We start from the raw sequence: 23,677 nt of genomic DNA, 5'->3' as shown, positions 1-23,677 counted from the left end.
TGTGTGTGTGTTACAGTGTGTGTGACTCAGTGTTTGTTACAGTGTGTTTGTTACAGTGCGTGTGACTCAGTGTGTGTGACTCAGTGTGTGTTACAGTGTGTGTGTGTGTGTGTGTGTGTGTGTGTGTGTGTGTTACAGTGTGTGTGTTACAGTGTGTGTTACAGTGTGTGTGTGTGTGTGTGTGTGTGTGTGTTACAGTGTGTGTTACAGTGTGTGTGTGTGTGTGTGTGTGTGTGTGCGTGTGTGTGTTACAGTGTGTGTTACAGTGTGTGTGTTACAGTGTGTGTGTGACTCAGTGTGTGTGACTCAGTGTGTGTTACAGTGTGTGACTCAGTGTATGTGTTACAGTGTGTGTGTTACAGTGTGTGTTACAGTGTGTGTGTGTGTGTGTGTGTGTGTGTGTGTGTGTGTTACAGTGTGTGTGACTCAGTGTTTGTTACAGTGTGTTTGTTACAGTGCGTGTGACTCAGTGTGTGTGACTCAGTGTGTGTTACAGTGTGTGTGTGTGTGTGTGTGTGTGTGTGTGTGTGTTACAGTGTGTGTGTTACAGTGTGTGTTACAGTGTGTGTGTGTGTGTGTGTGTGTGTTACAGTGTGTGTTACAGTGTGTGTGTGAGTGTGTGTGCGTGTGTGTGTTACAGTGTGTGTTACAGTGTGTGTGTTACAGTGTGTGTGTGACTCAGTGTGTGTGACTCAGTGTGTGTTACAGTGTGTGTGTGTGTGTGTTACAGTGTGTGTTACAGTGTGTGTGTTACAGTGTGTGTGTGTGTGTGTGTGTGTTACAGTGTGTGTTACAGTGTGTGTGACTCAGTGTGTGTTACAGTGTGTGTGTGTGTGTGTGTGTGTTACAGTGTGTGTTACAGTGTGTGTTACAGTGTGTGTGTGTTACAGTGTGTGTGTTACAGTGTGTGTTACAGTGTGTGTGTGACTCAGTGTGTGTGACTCAGTGTGTGTTACAGTGTGTGTGTGTGTTACAGTGTGTGTTACAGTGTGTGTGTTACAGTGTGTGTGTGTGTGTTACAGTGTGTGTTACAGTGTGTGTGACTCAGTGTGTGTTACAGTGTGTGTGACTCAGTGTGTGTGTTACAGTGTGTGTTACAGTGTGTGTTACAGTGTGTGTGTTACAGTGTGTGTGTTACAGTGTGTGTGTTACAGTGTGTGTGACTCAGTGTGTGTTACAGTGTGCGTGTTACAGTGTGCGTGACTCAGTGCGTGTTACAGTGTGTGTTACAGTGTGCGTGACTCAGTGCGTGTTACAGTGTGTGTTACAGTGTGTGTGTGTGTGTGTGTGTGTGTGTGTGTGTGTGTGTGTGTTACAGTGTGTGACTCAGAGTGTGTGACTCAGTGTGTGTGTTACAGTGTGTGTTACAGTGTGTGTGACTCAGTGTGTGTTACAGTGTGTGTTACAGTGTGTGTGTTACAGTGTGTGTTACAGTGTGTGTGTGTGTGTGTGTGTTACAGTGTGTGTGACTCAGTGTTTGTTACAGTGTGTGTTACAGTGTGTGTGTTACAGTGTGTGTGACTCAGTGTGTGTTACAGTGTGTGTGTGTGTGTGTGTGTGTGTGTTACAGTGTGTGTGTTACAGTGTGTGTTACAGTGTGTGTGACTCAGTGCGTGTTACAGTGTGTGTTACAGTGTGTGTTACAGTGTGTGTGACTCAGTGTGTGTGTTTCAGTGTGTGTGTGTGTGTGTGTTACAGTGTGTGTGTGTGTGTGTGTGTGTGTGTGTGTGTGTGTTACAGTGTGTGACTCAGTGTGTGTGTTACAGTGTGTGTTACAGTGTGTGTTACAGTGTGTGTTACATTGTGTGTGTGTGTGTGTGTGTGTGTGTGTGTGTGTGTTACAGTGTGTGTGACTCAGTGTTTGTTACAGTGTGTGTTACAGTGTGTGTGTTACAGTGTGTGTTACAGTGTGTGTGTTACAGTATGTGTTACAGTGTGTGTGACTCAGTGTGTGTTACAGTGTGTGTGTGTGTGTGTGTGTGTGTGTGTGTGTGTGTTACAGTTTGTGTGTTACAGTGTGTGTTACAGTGTGTGTGACTCAGTGTGTGTGTTACAGTGTGTGTGTGTGTTACAGTGTGTGTGTTACAGTGTGTGTGTTACAGTGTGTGTGACTCAGTGTGTGTGTTACAGTGTGTGTGTGTGTGTGTTACAGTGTGTGTGACTCAGTGTGTGTTACAGTGTGTGTGTGTGTGTGTGTGTGTGTGTTACAGTGTGTGACTCAGTGTATGTGTTACAGTGTGTGTTACAGTGTGTGTGTTACAGTGTGTGTTACAGTGTGTGTGTGTGTGTGTGTGTGTGTGTTACAGTGTGTGTGACTCAGTGTTTGTTACAGTGTGTGTTACAGTGTGTGTGTTACAGTGTGTGTTACAGTGTGTGTTACAGTGTGTGTTACAGTGTGTTTGTTACAGTGCGTGTGACTCAGTGTGTGTGAGTCAGTGTGTGTTACAGTGTGTGTGTGTGTGTGTGTGTGTGTGTGTGTGACTCAGTGTGTGTGTTACAGTGTGTGTTACAGTGTGTGTTACAGTGTGTGTGTTACAGTGTGTGTGTTACAGTGTGTGTGACTCAGTGTGTGTTACAGTGTGCGTGTTACAGTGTGCGTGACTCAGTGCGTGTTACAGTGTGTGTTACAGTGTGTGTGTGTGTGTGTGTGTGTGTGTGTGTGTGTGTGTGTGTTACAGTGTGTGACTCAGAGTGTGTGACTCAGTGTGTGTGTTACAGTGTGTGTTACAGTGTGTGTGACTCAGTGTGTGTTACAGTGTGTGTGTTACAGTGTGTGTGTGTGTGTGTGTGTGTGTGTGTGTGTGTGTGTGTGTGTGTGTGTGTGTTACAGTGTGTGTAACTCAGTGTTTGTTACAGTGTGTGTTACAGTGTGTGTTACAGTGTGTGTGTTACAGTGTGTGTGACTCAGTGTGTGTGTGTGTTACAGTGTGTGTGTTACAGTGTGTGTTACAGTGTGTGTGACTCAGTGTGTGTGTGACTCAGTGTGTGTTACAGTGTGTGTGTGTGTGTGTGTGTGTGTGTGTGTGTTACAGTGTGTGTTACAGTGTGTGTGTTACAGTGTGTGTTACAGTGTGTGTGACTCAGTGCGTGTTACAGTGTGTGTTACAGTGTGTGTTACAGTGTGTGTGACTCAGTGTGTGTGTTTCAGTGTGTGTGTGTTACAGTGTGTGTGTGTGTGTGTGTGTGTGTGTGTGTTACAGTGTGTGACTCAGTGTGTGTGTTACAGTGTGTGTTACAGTGTGTGTTACATTGTGTGTGTGTGTGTGTGTGTGTGTGTGTGTGTGTGTGTGTGTGTGTGTGTGTGTTACAGTGTGTGTGACTCAGTGTTTGTTACAGTGTGTGTTACAGTGTGTGTGTGTGTTACAGTGTGTGTTACAGTGTGTGTGTTACAGTGTGTGTTACAGTGTATTTGTTACAGTGTGTGTGTTACAGTGTGTGTGACTCAGTGTGTGTGACTCAGTGTGTGTTACAGTGTGTGTGTGTGTGTGTGTGTGTGTGTGTGTGTGTGTGTGTGTGTGTGTGTTACAGTGTGTGTGTGTTACAGTGTGTGTTACAGTGTGTGTGACTCAGTGCGTGTTACAGTGTGTGTTACAGTGTGTGTGACTCAGTGTGTGTGTTTCAGTGTGTGTGTGTGTTACAGTGTGTGTGTGTGTGTGTGTGTGTGTGTGTGTGTGTGTGTTACAGTGTGTGACTCAGTGTGTGTGTTACAGTGTGTGTTACAGTGTGTGTTACATTGTGTGTGTGTGTGTGTGTGTGTGTGTTACAGTGTGTGTGACTCAGTGTTTGTTACAGTGTGTGTTACAGTGTGTGTGTTACAGTGTGTGTTACAGTGTGTGTGTTACAGTGTGTGTTACAGTGTGTGTGACTCAGTGTGTGTTACAGTGTGTGTGTGTGTGTGTGTGTGTGTGTGTGTGTGTTACAGTGTGTGTGTTACAGTGTGTGTGTTACAGTGTGTGTTACAGTGTGTGTGACTCAGTGTGTGTGTTACAGTGTGTGTGTGTGTTACAGTGTGTGTGTTACAGTGTGTGTGACTCAGTGTGTGTGTTACAGTGTGTGTGTGTGTGTGTGTGTTACAGTGTGTGTGACTCAGTGTGTGTTACAGTGTGTGTGTGTGTGTGTGTGTGTGTGTTACAGTGTGTGACTCAGTGTATGTGTTACAGTGTGTGTTACAGTGTGTGTGTGTGTGTGTGTGTTACAGTGTGTGACTCAGTGTATGTGTTACAGTGTGTGTTACAGTGTGTGTGTTACAGTGTGTGTTACAGTGTGTGTGTGTGTGTGTGTGTGTGTGTGTGTTACAGTGTGTGTGACTCAGTGTTTGTTACAGTGTGTTTGTTACAGTGCGTGTGACTCAGTGTGTGTGACTCAGTGTGTGTTACAGTGTGTGTGTGTGTGTGTGTGTGTGTGTGTGTGTGTGTGTGTGTGTTACAGTGTGTGTGTTACAGTGTGTGTTACAGTGTGTGTGTGTGTGTGTGTGTGTTACAGTGTGTGTTACAGTGTGTGTGTGTGTGTGTGTGCGTGTGTGTGTTACAGTGTGTGTTACAGTGTGTGTGTTACAGTGTGTGTGTGACTCAGTGTGTGTGACTCAGTGTGTGTTACAGTGTGTGTGTGTGTGTGTTACAGTGTGTGTTACAGTGTGTGTGTTACAGTGTGTGTGTGTGTGTGTGTGTGTTACAGTGTGTGTTACAGTGTGTGTGACTCAGTGTGTGTTACAGTGTGTTTGTTACAGTGTGTGTTACAGTGTGTGTGTTACAGTGTGTGTTACAGTGTGTGTTACAGTGTGTGTGACTCAGTGTGTGTTACTGTGTGTGTTACAGTGTGTGTTACAGTGTGTGTGACTCAGTGTGTGTTACAGTGTGTGTGACTCAGTGTGTGTTACAGTGTGTGTGTTACAGTGTGTGTTACAGTGTGTGTGACTCAGTGTGTGTTACAGTGTGTGTGTTACAGTGTGTGTGTGTTACAGTGTGTGTTACTGTGTGTGTGTCCTCTCAGGTCTGTTTGTGGGGAAAGAAGGTCCGATGATCCACAGTGGAGCCATCGTGGGAGCCGGCCTTCCTCAGGTACACCACCACACACCTGGGGCATCAGGCATTAAAATACTTATTTTATACTTGTGTCATATATAAATTAAATTAAATGATATACAGGGTGTCCATAAAGTCTCTTTACAACTAAAACATTATTACAAAAGCAAATGAATAGACAAATATATGGAAATGATTACAAAATGAGGAGTAGATATTGAGTTTGTTTTGCCTCATTTAATCCTCCTCTACCATTCTCCATGCATGGAGACAGGCTCTCTTCATACTTGGTTCTGTAGTTTCGCTGAGTCTGCGTATCTGATGTTGTTCCAGTAAACCATGATACACGTCGTGTCTTCTCTTGAGGAGTCGCCATGTTTATATTTACCACTTCCTATCTCATCAACAGGGAACCTGAAATACACACATGCAATGTGATTAAAAACTTTGATAACCACTGAATATTTACACAAATCTGATTGAAATATCTCATTTAAAGCCTTTGTAATATATTTTTTTTAATTGTAAAGAGACTTTATGGACACCCTGTATATAAAACCTGTATTTAAGCATGTAAGATCCCACTGAAAAGGACCAAAACACTACAGTATATTATTTCTAAATAATAAGGTTCTAAATAAAATTAAAAAGCACTGAGTCATCCTACTTAATGCTTCTATGCACTTGTTTTAAAAATGTGTGACTTTGGCATCTCTTAAAGTGATAGTTTAGGATTTTGAACATTAAGTTGTATGAAATACTGACCAGTAGTCTCATGGATGCAAAGCAAAAGCTTATTTTCTGATCCCCACTGTCCCTTTAAAGCAGGTTCACAATTCTTCAAGTGTGTGTTAAAGGAGGTTTAGCTGCTGTTATCATGCCTCTAGTCCATGCTAGCAGCAGGAGATCCTAATCCTGATCCTAATGGCCACTGGTTGGCTGTTGACTGTTCACCAGTGATGCATTTGACTTAAAGCTCATCGACTGTTTTCTCCCTCTATCAGTTTCAGAGCATCACTTTCAAGAGAATCAAATTTGATTTCCCCTACTTCCGCAGTGACAGGTATGGCTGCGATACACACTGGAATCTGAAACGTGCCATAAATATTGTCAGGCATTGCTCATCATGTGGTCTTCACTGTTTCTCAGGGACAAACGAGACTTTGTGTCAGCGGGCGCTGCTGCTGGAGTCGCTGCTGCCTTCGGAGCTCCTATAGGAGGCATGCTCTTCAGCCTGGAGGAGGGCTCCTCCTTCTGGAACCAGGCCCTCACCTGGAAAGTGGTACACCACCTTTTATCAATTTAAGTGTCACACAAGTGTTATTCAATAAATACTGTATGCAGCAGCTGAAGGTCAATATCAAGAACTAAGAAATCATCAGTGGAAATCACTGTCAGACTACTGCCCCAGTCATTCATTATATATATATATATATATATATATATATATATATATATATATATTAGGGTTAAATGAACTATTTCCCTTCCTCAGCTCTTCTGTTCAATGTCGGCCACTTTCACCCTCAACTTCTTCCGCTCTGGGATCAACTTCAGCAAGTGGGGCTCCTTCCAGCTGCCAGGTCTGCTCAACTTTGGAGAGTTCAAGGTAAGAAGTCTGTCCTTGGAGTTGTTGCTTCCTTTGGTACAAAATATGTGTTTAAATGTATTTTTTGTGTGCATGTACTCCTCCTGCTCAGACCCGGAGGTTGCCGCCTGGTTTAACCCTGTTAAACTCTCTTCATTATCAGTGTCCAGATGGAGATAAGAACTGCCACCTGTGGACAGCAGTGGATCTGGCCTTCTTTGTGTTAATGGGGGTGGTGGGAGGCCTGTTGGGGGCGCTCTTCAACTGCATGAACAAGAGCTTGTCCAAGTATCGCATCAAACACATCCACCCCAAAGCCAAGTTCATCAGGTGATCCACAGGGAACCGTCCATCTGTACACAGCAACAGCCACTGACTGTCTGCAGTCGTTGGGCTTTTTAAACTAAATATTTGATTTCCTTCCAAGCATGTCGTTACAGAAGTTCTGCATGTGTTCCAGAGTTCTGGAGAGTCTGCTGGTTGCCTTGGTGACCACGGTGGTGATCTTTGCAGCTTCCATCCTGTTGGGTGAATGCCGTGACCTGTCCTCTCCCACAGCCCACAACACCTCAGTAACTATCAGAGTCTACAATATTTATTCCTTTGTTGTGAAAAGCATTTTAAACCAAGTGTAAACAGTCTCAGTCAGCATCGACCTGTCTCTGCTGCCAGCTGCAGTTCTGCCCTACAAGGCCTAACTGCATGATGTCTGTTTTATCTTGTGACAAAGTTTTAGATTTTAGTTTTGGTTTATTTCAGAGAAATAATTATATAACAATTGCAGAAACTACAAAATGCAACTCAAAACCAAAGCAACACTTACTGCAACACGTCTGCTTTGGATATATATACAAATTTAAACTTAAAATGATATAAATTATAAGTTTATTTGAAAGGGAAATTATTATCTCGATAGTGATCAAGTAAAAAAGTGAGATAAAATGATATTAAGACTAAAATATAACATTACTTTATAATAATAAGTCTAAAATACGCACATCTTTGAATAGAGTTGTTAAACACTTTTAAATACACTTCTAACAAAGTAAATTTGAAAATGTTTATTCACTGAAAACAAAATGTTAAAGCTGAAAGAAGACGACAATGTTGTAGTTACTGCACTCTGTTTATCATCACTATTAGAACCTTTTACAGTGATGCAGTAACTACATTTTTGGGGTCAAAGGTCAAATAAATCATCATGATTTTTTAGCGTAAATATGACATCATCAACACATGTATAACTAAGTGTCATATCACTTATCTACCTATAACCCATTTGGCTGGCCAGTTAAAACACATTAAAGAACTTTAAAGCAGTTTTTCTCAGTTAAAGCCTTTGATAGTTGCTGCAGTTAGACTTGAAGCTCATTGTCTCACAATAGATGATTTAAACAAATACTGAAATGAATGAATTGTTTTTCAGTTGATTAATCCATCGATGCATTTTCTGCTGCTTATCTTGGTCCAGGCTGCATCTTTTTGTTTAATAATATCATGAGGCTTATTGTTATATACTTTCCCACACGTCTCCATTAATGACAACTAGTTTAAAGTGGTATTCCCTGTGGTAATAACTAGTCTTCTGACCGGACTCTCTACTCTCAGCTCCATGTATTCTGACGGGACTCTCTACTCTCAGCTCCATGTATTCTGACCGGCCTCTCTACTCTCAGCTCCATGTATTCTGACCAGACTCTCTACTCTCAGCTCCATGTATTCTGACCAGACTCTCTACTCTCAGCTTCATGTATTCTGACCAGACTCTCTACTCTCAGCTCCATGTATTCTGACGGGACTCTCTACTCTCAGCTCCATGTATTCTGACCGGACTCTCTACTCTCAGCTCCATGTATTCTGACCAGACTCTCTACTCTCAGCTCCATGTATTCTGACCAGACTCTCTACTCTCAGCTCCATGTATTCTGACTGGACTCTCTACTCTCAGCTCCATGTATTCTGACCAGACTCTCTACTCTCAGCTTCATGTATTCTGACGGGACTCTCTACTCTCAGCTCCATGTATTCTGACGGGACTCTCTACTCTCAGCTCCATGTATTCTGACCAGACTCTCTACTCTCAGCTCCGTGTATTCTGACGGGACTCTCTACTCTCAGCTCCATGTATTCTGACCAGACTCTCTACTCTCAGCTCCATGTATTCTGACTGGACTCTCTACTCTCAGCTCCATGTATTCTGACCAGACTCTCTACTCTCAGCTCCATGTATTCTGACCGGACTCTCTACTCTCAGCTCCATGTATTCTGACCAGACTCTCTACTCTCAGCTTCATGTATTCTGACGGGACTCTCTACTCTCAGCTCCATGTATTCTGACCAGACTCTCTACTCTCAGCTCCGTGTATTCTGACGGGACTCTCTACTCTCAGCTCCATGTATTCTGACCAGACTCTCTACTCTCAGCTCCATGTATTCTGACCGGACTCTCTACTCTCAGCTCCATGTATTCTGACGGGACTCTCTACTCTCAGCTCCATGTATTCTGACGGGACTCTCTACTCTCAGCTCCATGTATTCTGACGGGACTCTCTACTCTCAGCACCATGTATTCTGACCAGACTCTCTACTCTCAGCTCCATGTATTCTGACCAGACTCTCTACTCTCAGCTCCATGTATTCTGACCAGACTCTCTACTCTCAGCTCCATGTATTCTGACCGGACTCTCTACTCTCAGCTCCATGTATTCTGACCGGACTCTCTACTCTCAGCTCCATGTATTCTGACTGGACTCTCTACTCTCAGCTCCATGTATTCTGACCAGACTCTCTACTCTCAGCTCCATGTATTCTGACGGGACTCTCTACTGTCAGCTCCATGTATTCTGACGGGACTCTCTACTCTCAGCTCCATGTATTCTGACGGGACTCTCTACTCTCAGCTCCATGTATTCTGACCAGACTCTCTACTCTCAGCTGCGTGTATTCTGACGGGACTCTCTACTCTCAGCTCCGTGTATTCTGACGGGACTCTCTACTCTCAGCTCCGTGTATTCTGACGGGACTCTCTACTCTCAGCTCCATGTATTCTGACCAGACTCTCTACTCTCAGCTCCATGTATTCTGACGGGACTCTCTACTCTCAGCTCCATGTATTCTGACCGGCCTCTCTACTCTCAGCTCCATGTATTCTGACCAGACTCTCTACTCTCAGCTCCATGTATTCTGACGGGACTCTCTACTCTCAGCTCCATGTATTCTGACGGGACTCTCTACTCTCAGCTCCATGTATTCTGACCAGACTCTCTACTCTCAGCTCCATGTATTCTTTCTGTTTTCCAGCTGTCTGACAGCGAGGACATCAACTCAACCATCCGTCAGTTCTTCTGCACCAACAAGACCTACAACGACATGGCCACGCTGTTCTTCAACCCTCAGGAGGCCGCCATCCACCAGCTGTTCCACCAGGACGGTAGGACCACACACACACACACACACACACACACACACACACACACACACTCACACACACACACACACACAGACACACACACAAGGTACAAGGTATTAAAATGAACACGAAATTGAATAAAACAATGGTCTCTGACTGTATATTAAACATTAAATAATATAATTTCATATGCAACATGACTGATCTTGTCGTGGTGTTACCTGTCATCTGAAGAGGCAGCAGGAACCTGAAGAGACCGTGGATGGTTTATATCAGAGGTTCCTGAGCTTCTGTGTCCTCCACACCTTCACAAAAAGACAAAATGCAACAAGCTTTTTTATCGCCATATTAAAGGCGGCATGTTTAATCATGCTCAAATGACCAGAACACACATATAATAAAATAATCACCATCACAATAATGACCTCTCGCATTTGAATTAATCTGAAACACAGTTTCAATATAATGCAACAAAGTTATGTTCAAGCTTCCACTTTTAATATCAAAGAGGATGATGAAGGCTCAGGATCAGAGGCAGAAAGCAGATCATTTGAGGAAAATGTTATAGTATTTTGAGTCGCATTGAACAAAAATTGCAGCAAGTTTAAATGAGCGTGGAGCTAAACAACCCGTCATCATAACAGGCTGGAAACATGAAGAAGAGAACTTCTTCTACGCTTCATTTTAAGATGAAGTGCATTTTGAATAGCCTGCAGTTATTTATTAATTAATATTACAGTTTTTGATTTTACATTTTACAAATGAAATGTTTATTTACACTTCTTTATTGTGTGGGGGAAAAATGTAATTGCGTAATTATCAGACCGCCGTTACATTTTTCATCTCACGGACCCCCTAGTGGCAGCCCGTGCACCCCTGGGGGTCCACGCACCACCCTTTGGGAACCCCTGGTTAGTATTATTGATGCTGGATCATCTGTCCCTCCTGTTCCTCCTGCAGGAACCTTCAGCCCTGTGACTCTGTCCGTGTTCTTCCTGCAGGAACCTTCAGCCCGGTGACTCTGTCCGTGTTCTTCCTGCTCTACTTCCTGTTGGCGTGCTGGACGTACGGCGTGTCGGTGCCCAGCGGGCTCTTCGTCCCCTCGCTGCTCTGCGGCGCGGCGTTTGGACGTCTGGTCGCCAACATCCTCAAAGTGTAAGAACGACGTTCTCCTGATGTTCTCCTGATGTTCTCCTGATGTTCTAGTGACCGAGGTCACTGCCCTGCTTCCAACGCCTCTGAAATATCACAAATATCACAATGAGTCAAAGTTTGTCTGTTTTTTTAACCTCCTACAGGAGAATCTCAATCATTAGAATATGATGTAAAGTCCATTTCAGTAGTTCAAGTCAAACAGCTCCAACCAAGTATTGAGTCATATAGATGTTCATACTATTCAGAGACCAACATTTAAATATTAAACATACTTTTTAAAATTGGTCTGTTTTAATATTCTAATTTTTTGAGACACTGGATTTTAGGTCTTCATTAAATGTAAGCCATAATCATTATAATTAGAATAAATTAAATAAATTAAGGCAGGAAATGTTTAATGCTGTGTGTAATGGATCTATATAATGTGTTATTTACACTTTTTGAATTTAATTACTGACATAAATAAACTTTTCTATGATATTCCAATTTATTGAGATGCACCTGCAGTTGGCTAGCAACCAAGAAAGAAAATAAGCACATTTCCCCAAATGTTTCACTGCTACTTCAAGGAGAAAGTTAAGGGCCACATTTGTAAAATAAGAGAAAGAATAAAAACCTCAACATGCTGTAATGGGCCTCCCTGCTAGTCTGCAGAGCCACATGGAGGAATCTGCTGACTGGACGTCTGCTGCTGTCACAGGCAGGATCAGTTAGTCTCATTAATACTGTGAACACACAGAGGATCTGCAGACAGGCCTTCATCTGCACGTGTTTTGCTGTCCACAAATACAAATTTCTAATTTGTAACTTGTATTTTTTTTTTTTTTACAAATAAGTGTGTATTTGTAAATATATTGTGTATTTGTAAATACACAATTTTCCATTTGTCAAAACAAAAAAGCCATGGATCTGCTGTGTGTGATTGATGATTCAGAGTTACACTTCACAAACAGTATTTTCAGTTTTTCACATGGTGAAAGTGTTGTTGCATACAAATATTCCTCCCACAAACACCAATTTAGGATTTGTAACTTGTGTGTTGGTTCTTACAAGTAAATGTGTATTTGTAAAAAAAAAAAAAAAAGGCATTTGTAAAACTAAAAATTCTGCTCGTCAAGTGTGTTTTTTAGACATTCTTGTCGAGAAAATCCACAAACAAACAGCTTGTGATTCACATTCCTCAACAGTAGGTGGCAGTGTTGTTATGTGCATTGATGTAGCGAGGTCAGGGAGCTACAGGGACCTCACCCACTCATGACCTCATCATGAGTGGGTGAGGTCCTGAGTGGGTGAGGTCCTGAGTGGGTGAGGTCCTGAGTGGGTGAGGTCCTGAGTGGGTGAGGCCCTGAGTGGGTGAGGTCCTGAGTGGGTGAGGTCATGAGTGGGTGAGGTCATGAGTGGGTGAGGTCCTGAGTGGGTGAGGTCATGAGTGGGTGAGGTCCTGAGTGGGTGAGGTCCTGAGTGGGTGAGGTCCTGAGTGGGTGAGGTCCTGAGTGGGTGAGGTCCTGAGTGGGTGAGGTCCTGAGTGGGTGAGGTCCCTGTAGCCCCCTGACCCCACCCTGCTCTCACACACACTGACTGGATGAAACTGGTTCTCACTGTGTCTGTCCATTGTTAGGAAACTGGGGATGGACATCTACTGTGGGACCTTCGCTCTGATTGGAGCGGCCGGGTTCCTGGGAGGCGTGGTCAGGATGACCATCAGTCTGACTGTCATCCTCATTGAATCCACCAATGAAATCACATACGGGCTCCCCATCATGATCACTCTAATGGTACAGTGTTTTAAATCACTATGGTGCTGATTTAATGGATATGGTTCAAGCCTGGATAGTTCAACAGTGATTATGATGCAGTTATGTACAGTCACTTAGCTAACGAGGTGTACCTAATAAAGTGGCGGTGTGGTCTTATGCTGCTGTAGCCTCAGTGTTTCCCAGAATGTTTCTCAGCAGCAGTCCTGCTGTGTCTGTGGCCATGAGCAGTGTTGTCAACTCCTCAGTAAGGAAAGTAGCTATTTGCTCCAAAAAGTGTCAAGAAGTCACTAAATGACATCATCGCCTAATTTGCATAATTGACCATGTGCATGTTCTTGTAATGGACGCTGTAGGAGAGAGGAATAATGTTGTGGGGAAGATAAAAAGTGAGTAAAAACACCCTAAACATGTTTAGAACTGCAAGTTCACCGTCTCCTGTCACAACTCCAACCCTCCTCCTTCATCCGGCCTCGGACCGGCTAAAGGGTTAACATCCCCTCCGGCTCTGTGACTGCAGCTGGGAGAGACTGCTGCTGGAGGACTGGGCCGCTTTCGACTCATTCTTACTCCTCTTAAGGAGCCCCCGCGGCTCCTTAAGAGGAGTAAGAACGAGTCTCCAAAAGTCTCCAGTAACACCAGAAAAAGTCGCTAGATTTGTCACTAGTCGCTTTGTTGAAAAATAGTCGCTAGGGGGTCTGAAGAGTCGCTAAATCTAGCAACAAAGTCGCTAAGTTGGCAACACTGCCGCTCACTGCCCTAAGGAGCTACGCTGTTACGCTACGCTACGCTACGCTACGTTACGTTGCGTTGCGTTACGCTACGTTATGTTACGCTACTCGCTATATAGACTGTGTATAAGCTTGAACGTTTCCTTTTACGTTGATGTCCTCAGAGGGTCCGACAGGATTTGATGCGCTTGTTGACGACTCAAAACAAGTAGAAAATAACGTTGTGTGTTGTTGAGCTCACACAGTGTGAGTAGAAATCATTACTAGCACATTGATATTAATGATCATGTGACGTGAATGAATGAATGTAGGGAAACACTGAGCCCATCTGCTTCATGGTTGGACACGTTGTGTGTTCAGAGATGGTCTTCTGGTTATTGGAGTTACTGTTGAACCAGTCTGGCCGTTCTCCTCTGACCTCTGACCTCTGACCTCTGGCACCAACGAGGCATTTTGGCACAAATCCCCTTTCTGTTCTTCACCATGTCTACATATCTAAAAGCACTGAGTTGCCGCCATGTGATTGGCTGATTAGATATTTGCGTTAACAAGCTGTTGAACAGGTGTAGAGAATCGTGTATTTCGTGCTGTAAATGTTTTTTTGTTTATTATCAGGTTGCCAAGTGGACTGGAGATTTCTTCAACAAGGGAATCTATGACATCCACATCGAGCTGAGAGGAGTGCCCCTGCTGGAGTGGGAGACTGAGGTTGAAATGGACAAGTAAGATCTGTAGTTCATAAAAGGACTCACAGGGCTAAAGGCCTCCTTCTCTCTGTCTTCTATTCTTCATGGAAAGAATCAAAACAAAGTTTAGCATAAAGCTAACAGTGTGCTTTGTTCCCAGGCTGACAGCCAGTGACATCATGGAGCCCAACCTGACCTATGTGTACCCTCACACCCGGGTCCAGTCCCTGGTCAGCATCCTGCGCACCACCGTCTACCACGCCTTCCCCGTGGTCACCGAGAACCGGCAGAACGAACGGGACTTCATGAAGGGCAACATCCTGGTCAGCAACAACATCCGCTTCAAGGTCTGTGCTGTAACATTGAACACTTTTAGCTGTTAACCTGCTGCACATCCAGAGGGGCTGAGTGTCCCAACAAGGACGTTCACCAGAAACATGAATAACCTAAATAACCTAAATAACCTTCAGCCTCTCCAGTGATGCTGCCACCCTCCCAACTCCAACAGCTCTGATTACTTGTTTTATTTAAATGTTGTATTTTATCTGTATCTTCTGCTCTTCCAATTACTCTTTTCACCTTTTCCTGCGTGTGAAAACTACAGTTTTACTGCACACAGCGCTACAGTCATGGTCCATATGTAGAGTCATGGTTCATATGTAGAGTCATGGTTCATATGTAGAGTCATGGTTCATATGTAGAGTCATGGTCCATATGTAGAGTCATGGTCCACATGTAGAGTCATGGTCCATATGTAGAGTCATGGTCCATATGTAGAGTCATGGTTCATATGTAGAGTCATGGTCCATATGTAGAGTCATGGTTCATATGTAGAGTCATGGTCCATATGTAGAGTCATGGTTCATATGTAGAGTCATGGTCCATATGTAGAGTCATGGTCCATATGTAGAGTCATGGTTCATATGTAGAGTCATGGTCCATATGTAGAGTCATGGTCCATATGTAGAGTCATGGTCCATATGTAGAGTCATGGTCCACATGTAGAGTCACGGTTCATATGTAGAGTCATGGTTCATATGTAGAGTCATGGTCCATATGTAGAGTCATGGTTCATATGTAGAGTCATGGTCCATATGTAGAGTCATGGTTCATATGTAGAGTCATGGTCCATATGTAGAGTCATGGTTCATATGTAGAGTCATGGTTCATATGTAGAGTCATGGTTGATATGTAGAGTCATGGTTCATATGTAGAGTCATGGTCCATATGTAGAGTCATGGTTCATATGTAGAGTCATGGTCCATATGTAGAGTCATGGTTCATATGTAGAGTCATGGTTCATATGTAGAGTCATGGTCCATATGTAGAGTCATGGTCCATATGTAGAGTCATGGTCCATATGTAGAGTCATGGTTCATATGTAGAGTCATGGTTGATATGTAGGGTCATGGTTCATATGTAGAGTCATGGTTCATATGTAGAGTGTTCCACTGGATGGAAGTACTTCTCTGTGAACACACACAGAGCTGTAGCTGTGTGTGTTAACAGAGCCCGTCTCTCCAACAGGCCTGGCTTCATTTCATGCTAACCAGCTAGCCTCCTAGTTGCTGTAGCATCCAGTGTCCTCTAGAGGGAGACACAGTTATTCTGTTAGCAGCACTGATCACTGCACTGGTCAAAATTGAGTTATAACTAAAAATGAACTCCTTGATGTCTGTTTTATCTTGTGGCAAAGTTTAAGATTTTAATTTTGCTTTATTTCAGACAAATAGATATAAAACCACAAAATCCAACTCAAAACCAAAGCAGTAATTGCACTTACCACCGTCTGCTTTGCATATATATATATATATATATATATATATATACTAATTTAAACATAAAAATTAAGTTTATTTGAAAGGGAAATTATTATCAAGATAGTGATTAAGTAAGAAAGTGAGATAAAATTATATTAAGACTAAAATATAACATGTTGTTTTATAATATTAAGTCTAAAATACACAAAACTTTGAATAGAGTTATTAAACACTTTTAAACACACTGATAACAAATTCAATTTGAAAATGTTTATTCACTTAAAACAAAATATAAAAGCTGAAAGAAGACGACAACACTGTTGTTACTCCACTCTGTTTTCATTACTATTCGATCCTTTTACAGCAAAACCAGAGTGCAGTAACTACGTTGTTGGGGTCAAAGGTCAAATGAATCATCATCATGATTTTTAAGTGTAAAAATTACATCATCAATACACGTAGAAATAAGAGTCATATCACTAATCTACATATAACCCATTTAGCTGGCCAGTTAATACACGTTAAAAAAACTTTAAAGCCGTTTTTCTCAGTTTTACCTTTTGCGTGTTACTGCAGTTAGACTGTTTTCAGGCCAGTGAACAATCATTGAACAGTTAGCAGCTAAAAATAAAGGTAAGACCAGGACACTGACTGGGATCCTGCATTAAGTCTAGTAGCTCTATTCAAACGGAGATTCCTCCGCTCTATTCAGCTGAGGTCAGTTTCCTTCAGCAGGACGAGCTGCTGTTGTTACTGCACAGTTTCAGTTTAATCTCAGATCACAACACAAAACACATTTAAAACAGTTACAAAAATATGTAGCGCCAGGGGTTTATGTTTGTTTAGCCAAGATTTATAAGGAATGTAAGAAATACAGTAAAAAATAAATAAAAATAGTATAGAGATATATATATGCATTTATAGTTATATACTCACACTGATTCAGTAAATATGTTAAATCTGGAGCACAGATTTACAGTCTTACAGCTTTCTGGTTGGAGGAGTTGGACAGCGTTTTAAAGGAAAGTTCTAATTATTTTTGAAGGCACAAAAAGCAGGTTTGGCTTTTAGAACCTTCCATGAATGTAAAACTTGGCTAACAGCATAATGAGGTTGAATTGATAACATTCAAGTCTGTTTTCATACATTGTAAATCCAGATAGTACATTTTTCAGGCAGAGCATGAATTGGTCATAAATATTGTCCAAGAAGAAACGAAAGGTGCCCTGCCGAAGGATTCGAGTCCCACAGCTGGTAAACAGTTTCTGGATGTACATTAATAATAGTGCAGGTCACATCAATGTCCTTCTGGAATCTAACCAGCACACAGACTCTACAGGGTAAAAACGCTGAATGATGTTGAAGGAAACCTCTTTGACGTTGTTAGTGAGTGAGCAGCTGTTAGAGACGGTGTTCTCCCCAGCAAGATTACCTCACAGCATTATTACACAGAGACAGAAATACAATCATTCTGGAACAATCTGCAGATTTTCCTGTTATTTCTATGTTTAAAACATAGTTTGTGTTCCCAGGTATTTGTAGGATTTGACCTGTAATAGTGATAGTGTGCCACAAGGCGAACTGATTAATAAAGTCCGCCTCCCTGCTGCTGCAGAAGTCCAGCGTGGTGTCCCGAGCGGGGGAGCAGCGGCGCCGCTGCCAGTCCATGAAGTCGTACCCGTCCAGCGAGCTGAGGAACGTCTGTGACGAGCAGAACGCCGCCGTGGAGCCGGCAGAGGAGGGAGAGGACCTGCTGCAGCAGATGTTGGAGAGGAGGTACAACACTATTATTATTATTACTATAATAACTGTATAGTCACTGTAGAGAGAAGGAGGGAGAGGACCTGCTGCAGCAGATGTTAGAGAGGAGGTACAACACTATTATTATTATTACTATAATAACTGTATAGTCACTGTAGAGAGAAGGAGGGGGAGGACCTGCTGCAGCAGATGTTAGAGAGGAGGTACAACACTAGTAGTACTAGTACTAGTACTAGTAGTAGCAGTAGTAATAGTAGCAGCAGCTGCAGCAGATGTTAGAGAGGAGGTACAACCCTATTACTATTATTATTATAATAACTGTAGAGACACATCACAATGCAAAGGCTTAGGGACATTTTTATGTCTGCATTAACTGATTCATAATGATCATAATAACAATAATTGTGGCGCCTTTTGTCTCTAATCATTTATTTTTTAAATGGTGGCGTTATTGTCCGTGCTGCATCCAACAGCAGAGTGAAGCTGAGCTCTAATGAAGTCAGCAGAGAGCAGCAAACTCCTCTAGACCAGGACTTCTTTATGAGTCCTGACCCCCAATCCAACATGCATGTTGCCCCCGACCCCCCCTCACTGAACACAATCTCACAGCTCAGATCAGACAAACAACATTATAATGAAGCAGACAACAACTAAAACATCTCTCTGTGCATTTATATATTTTTATATATTTTATTGTTCCTTTTAATCTAAGTGCTTTGCTATCAGTTTAAAGGTCCATTCTGACCTCCTGAGTGTTTAACAGTCAGCTTCAAGCCAGAGACTCCTTGGAAAGTAACAACTTGATACTTTGGGATTGTTAGAAAAGACACAAAATTACCCCCTAAAAAATCAAATTGACCACAAAATGACACAAAATGACCACAAAAAGACACAAAATGGCCTTGAAGTTTAAGTCTCTAATGTAGTCCATAAAATAAAACATTATATTAAAGCGATTGTACACAGTTTTTCAAACATGAGTCAGAACTGTGGCTGCTTTCAGGTTCACTGTGTTGAAGCAGCCTCCTATAATAATAATAATAATAATAATAATAATATAACGTGTTGTATTGTAGGCATGCCCCCTACCCCAACCTGTACCCGGACCAGTCTCCTATAATAATAATAATAATAATAATAATAATAATAATGATAATAATAATAATAATAATGATAATAATGATAATAATAATAATAATAATAATAAAATAATAATAATAATAATATAACGTATTGCAGGCATGCCCCCTACCCCAACCTGTACCCGGACCAGTCTCCTATAATAATAATAATAATAATAATAATAATAATAATAATAATAATAATAATAATAATAATGATAATAATGATAATAATAATAATAATAATAATAAAATAATAATAATAATAATATAACGTATTGCAGGCATGCCCCCTACCCCAACCTGTACCCGGACCAGTCTCCTATAATAATAATAATAATAATAATAATAATGATAATAATAATAATAATAATGATAATAATGATAATAATAATAATAATAATAATAATAAAATAATAATAATAATAATATAACGTATTGCAGGCATGCCCCCTACCCCAACCTGTACCCGGACCAGTCTCCTATAATAATAATAATAATAATAATAATAATGATAATAATAATAATAATAATGATAATAATGATAATAATAATAATAATAATAATAATAATAATAATAAAATAATAATAATAATAATATAATGTATTGCAGGCATGCCCCCTACCCCAACCTGTACCCAGACCAGTCTCCTATAATAATAATAATAATAATAATAATAATAATAATGATGATGATGATGATGATGATGATGATGATGATGATGATGATGATGATGATAATAATAATAATAAAATAATAATAATAATAATAACATGTTGTATTGCAGGCATGCCCCCTACCCCAACCTGTACCCGGACCAGTCTCCTATAATAATAATAATAATAATAATAATAATAATAATAATAATAATAATGATAATAATAATAATAATAATAATAATAATAATAATAATAAAATAATAATAATAATAACATGTTGTATTGTAGGCATGCCCCCTACCCCAACCTGTACCCGGACCAGTCTCCTATAATAATAATAATAATAATAATAATAATAATGATGATGATGATGATGATGATGATGATGATGATGATGATAATAATAATAATAATAATAACAACATGTTGTATTGTAGGCATGCCCCCTACCCCAACCTGTACCCGGACCAGTCTCCTATAATAATAATAATAATAATAATAATAATAATAATATAACGTGTTGTATTGTAGGCATGCCCCCTACCCCAACCTGTACCCGGACCAGTCTCCCAGTGAGGAGTGGACCATGGAGGAGCGCTTCAGACCGCTCACCTTCCACGGCCTCATCCTGCGCTCCCAGCTGGTCAACCTGCTGATCAGAGGGGTCTGCTACGCTGAGAACCAGTCGGTCAGAACACACACACACACACACACACACACACACACACACACACTCACTCACTCACTCACTCACTCACTCACTCACTCACTCACTCACACACACACACACACTCACTCACTCACTCACTCACTCACTCACTCACTCACTCACTCACTCACTCACTCACTCACACACACACACACACACACACACACACACACTCACTCACTCACTCACTCACTCACTCACTCACTCACTCACACACACACACACTCACTCACTCACTCACTCACTCACTCACTCACTCACTCACTCACTCACTCACTCACTCACTCACTCACACACACACACACACACACACACACACACAGACACACACACACACACACTCACACACACCCATATATGTAAGAGTAATTTCTGGTTTTTCTCCCGTGCAGAGCGCCACTCAGCCCCGGCTGTCGTATGGCGAGCTGACTGAAGACTACCCGCGGTACCCGGACATCCACGAGCTGGACCTGGCGCTGCTCAACCCCCGCATGATCGTGGTACGACCCTCAGACCAGTAGAGGAGGACTCTTCAGACCCTCAGACCAGTAGAGAAGGACTCTTCAGACCCTCAGACCAGTAGAGGAGGACTCTTCAGACCCTCAGACCAGTAGAGAAGGACTCTTCAGACCCTCAGACCAGTAGAGGAGGACTCTTCAGACCCTCAGACCAGTAGAGGAGGACTCTTCAGACCCTCAGACCAGTAGCAGACCAGTAGAGGACTCTTCACACTGGAATAGAAACTACACTCTTTTAAATACATGTTTCTAATCAAACACCATTTCTTGATATTTGAATACAGATTTTGAATCAATACTAAAATAGCTAATGTTGCGTGTGTCCCCAGGACGTGACCCCGTACATGAACCCGTGTCCCTACTGCGTGTCCCCCAACACACACATCTCCCAGGTGTTCAACCTGTTCAGGACCATGGGCCTCCGACACCTGCCAGTGGTCAACGCTGTGGGAGAGGTGAGTCATTTATTACAACATCATTCATGTTTACTTATGTTAAGTCAATGTTTTGATTACAACACACAAAGGAAAACAACCCAAAAATCCTTTTTTATGTTTCAGTCCTGAATGCAGCATTCAAACTGTTTATTGTTTATTTTCTGCGTCTCTTTCAGATTGTTGGAATAATCACAAGACATAATTTAACTCATGAGTTCCTGGTGGCCAAACTGAGACAGCACTGCATCACCATTTAAGCTGACTGTGGACTCTGGTCCTGGTCCTGGTCCTGGTCCTGGTCCTGGTCCTGGTCCCGGTCCTGGTCCAGGTCCTGGTCCTGGTCCTGGTCCTGGTCCTAAGACTCTGTCTCTGTCCATTCCTAATAGCATGCACATATCTGTGGTCCAGTAGGGAACAGTTCTCCAGCAGGTGGAGCTGTTGTGAGGACCTCAGAGCAGCAGGACTGGACACATAAACTAGATGAACTGTAATAGAACCATATTTGACTTTATAATGTTGATCTGTAGAGAAAAAGTTTTACATGTCACAAATATCCCTCAAACTGCTGATGGCTGATCATTCACTGACACCTGATTCAAACATGAGTTATCTTAGCAGTTATTTTAATGACTACAATATTATCATAAGGTTCTTAAACTTTTTTTTCTTTTCCAAAAACAGTTGATGTGCTCCACACCCACACCTCAGCTCATTTAGGTTTTATCAGTTGTTTAACAGTGAGGAAACTAGTTTCCTTTTTTAAAGTCATGAGAGAAAGATCCCCATAGGATCAGTCTCTCCCAACGTTCAGCTTATTCCTTTAACTTCTGCTGTAAGTTGTGCTCTCAAAGTGGATTTAGTGATTCCAGGAGGCCTGGTGTTTCTGCTGGTTGGAGACATAAATGACATCAGAGGTTTGTTGGCGGTCCTAGCGCTACATAGCTAGCTAGCTAGCTAGCTGACTGCATCCATGCAGAGATGCAACAGAAACACGGCTACAAAAAGAGTTTGGTGCAGCTATACAGGTCTTAAGTTGACCTACGGCATTTTTCTATCACAGCTTGAGGAATGTGGGCGCAGGTGAGCAGGTGGGCGGGGCACAGGTGAGAGAAGGAGGATGGTTTGGTTTGTGTTGCTGGAGAGGAAGGACAGGCAGAATGGATCCTTCAGAGATTAGACATTTAATCTGTAATCCGTTAGAATTCAACATATTTAGTGCATTGTCAGTTTTCTTCTAATTTCCTGCTTCACTAACTAATTACCTGCTGTGTTTCCCAGTCTGTCAGTACAAAAATATTAATTTTTATTTTTTCTCTTTGCTAATACAAAATGGAAAAACTATCAAGCTGTGCTGAACATTCTGTAGTCATGCACCATCTGGGAAACAATGTGCAGAGGCGTTTTAGTTTGGATTCAATAAATGTTGAAGTCTTGATAACAGTGATGCAGCTTCCAGTCAGACATGTTGGCTTGAATGAATCCAGGTTCTAGTGTGTGAAAAGGGAAAGCTCCAGTGTTTGTTGATGGTGTCACTCACTGTCTAAAGTCTGAGCTACAGAAAAACTATCACAGTGAAATATCACCTGCAAAGGTTCATCACAGACCTTTTTATTTGACCTTTTTATTTTGCTTTATTATCACTGTCACTGTAGCACTTTTATTTTTGACTGTTTGTACGTTTTTATTGCCTGTGTACGTAACTGGAATATCAGGCTACAGCAGGCCGACATGAACTGGACCAGACCTCAGTTTGAAGAGTTTACTCAGTGATTATTTCAGTTCATTCCAAGTTGGACAAATGGAAACATTGGTGACCACTTTAAGTGAATACATTAGCGTTGTTTTGCACTCATGGTATGTCGTTATATTTCATTCAGTCAGTTCAGTAGAATACGTCTACTGTATGTTTGACACTCTAAGGTTTAGTTATATAGTAATGAGTTATTGAAAGTCAACCTGCAAACATTTAGATAAAACTAATAAGTCAAATAGTTCCTGATAGTAGTTTTTCAGCAGTATAGTCTGTTTCTGGCCTGTTGTCTTGCATTGTGTCCTTAAAGGGACTAAAGATGTGACTCGGAGCAAAGACAAGTCAGAACCTGTGGAGTTATGTCAGGTTGATAGATTATAAGCAACCAAAATGGCACATACAGCATATGCACATAATACATTCCTTATTAGATACTTGTCTCTGCTTCATGTTTAATTTAAGAGATTATTTTTGATACAATTTTATTTGTATGATTTGCTGCCTGTGCTGTGAATGATTCCGTGTCATGTCATTGTATTTCTCAGCGGACCAAGGCTGTCCTGGATAATACCGTCTATAGTCTAGGCATCGCATCTCTCACTTGTTATTTTAAAATG

The 23,677-nt window shown here is 41.7% G+C and overlaps 1 protein-coding gene across 1 annotated transcript in view; it reads left to right on the top strand.

Annotated features, from left to right (window-relative positions):
* Nucleotides 1–22,365, top strand: part of clcn6 (chloride channel 6) — a 39,963-nt gene extending 17,598 nt beyond the window's left edge. Inside the window, exons 8-24 of the mRNA XM_059333495.1 lie at nt 4,990–5,057; nt 6,026–6,084; nt 6,171–6,303; nt 6,517–6,630; nt 6,773–6,939; nt 7,070–7,181; nt 9,910–10,039; nt 11,020–11,173; nt 12,792–12,948; nt 14,274–14,380; nt 14,505–14,691; nt 17,720–17,880; nt 20,178–20,334; nt 20,748–20,855; nt 21,203–21,328; nt 21,487–21,608; nt 21,639–22,365. Of these exons, the coding sequence (XP_059189478.1) occupies nt 4,990–5,057; nt 6,026–6,084; nt 6,171–6,303; nt 6,517–6,630; nt 6,773–6,939; nt 7,070–7,181; nt 9,910–10,039; nt 11,020–11,173; nt 12,792–12,948; nt 14,274–14,380; nt 14,505–14,691; nt 17,720–17,880; nt 20,178–20,334; nt 20,748–20,855; nt 21,203–21,328; nt 21,487–21,567 (2,021 nt within the window). The 3' untranslated portion in view covers nt 21,568–21,608; nt 21,639–22,365. The remainder of the gene's footprint in view (nt 1–4,989; nt 5,058–6,025; nt 6,085–6,170; nt 6,304–6,516; nt 6,631–6,772; nt 6,940–7,069; nt 7,182–9,909; nt 10,040–11,019; nt 11,174–12,791; nt 12,949–14,273; nt 14,381–14,504; nt 14,692–17,719; nt 17,881–20,177; nt 20,335–20,747; nt 20,856–21,202; nt 21,329–21,486; nt 21,609–21,638) is intronic.
* Nucleotides 22,366–23,677: the final 1,312 nt, after the last annotated feature.

This window comes from Centropristis striata, chromosome 5 (assembly GCF_030273125.1).
Source record: "Centropristis striata isolate RG_2023a ecotype Rhode Island chromosome 5, C.striata_1.0, whole genome shotgun sequence".
In the NCBI taxonomy this organism is placed as follows: Eukaryota; Metazoa; Chordata; class Actinopteri; order Perciformes; family Serranidae; genus Centropristis; species Centropristis striata.
Note: the sequence above shows the minus strand (reverse complement) of the source record. Positions and strands in the feature narration are given on the sequence as shown.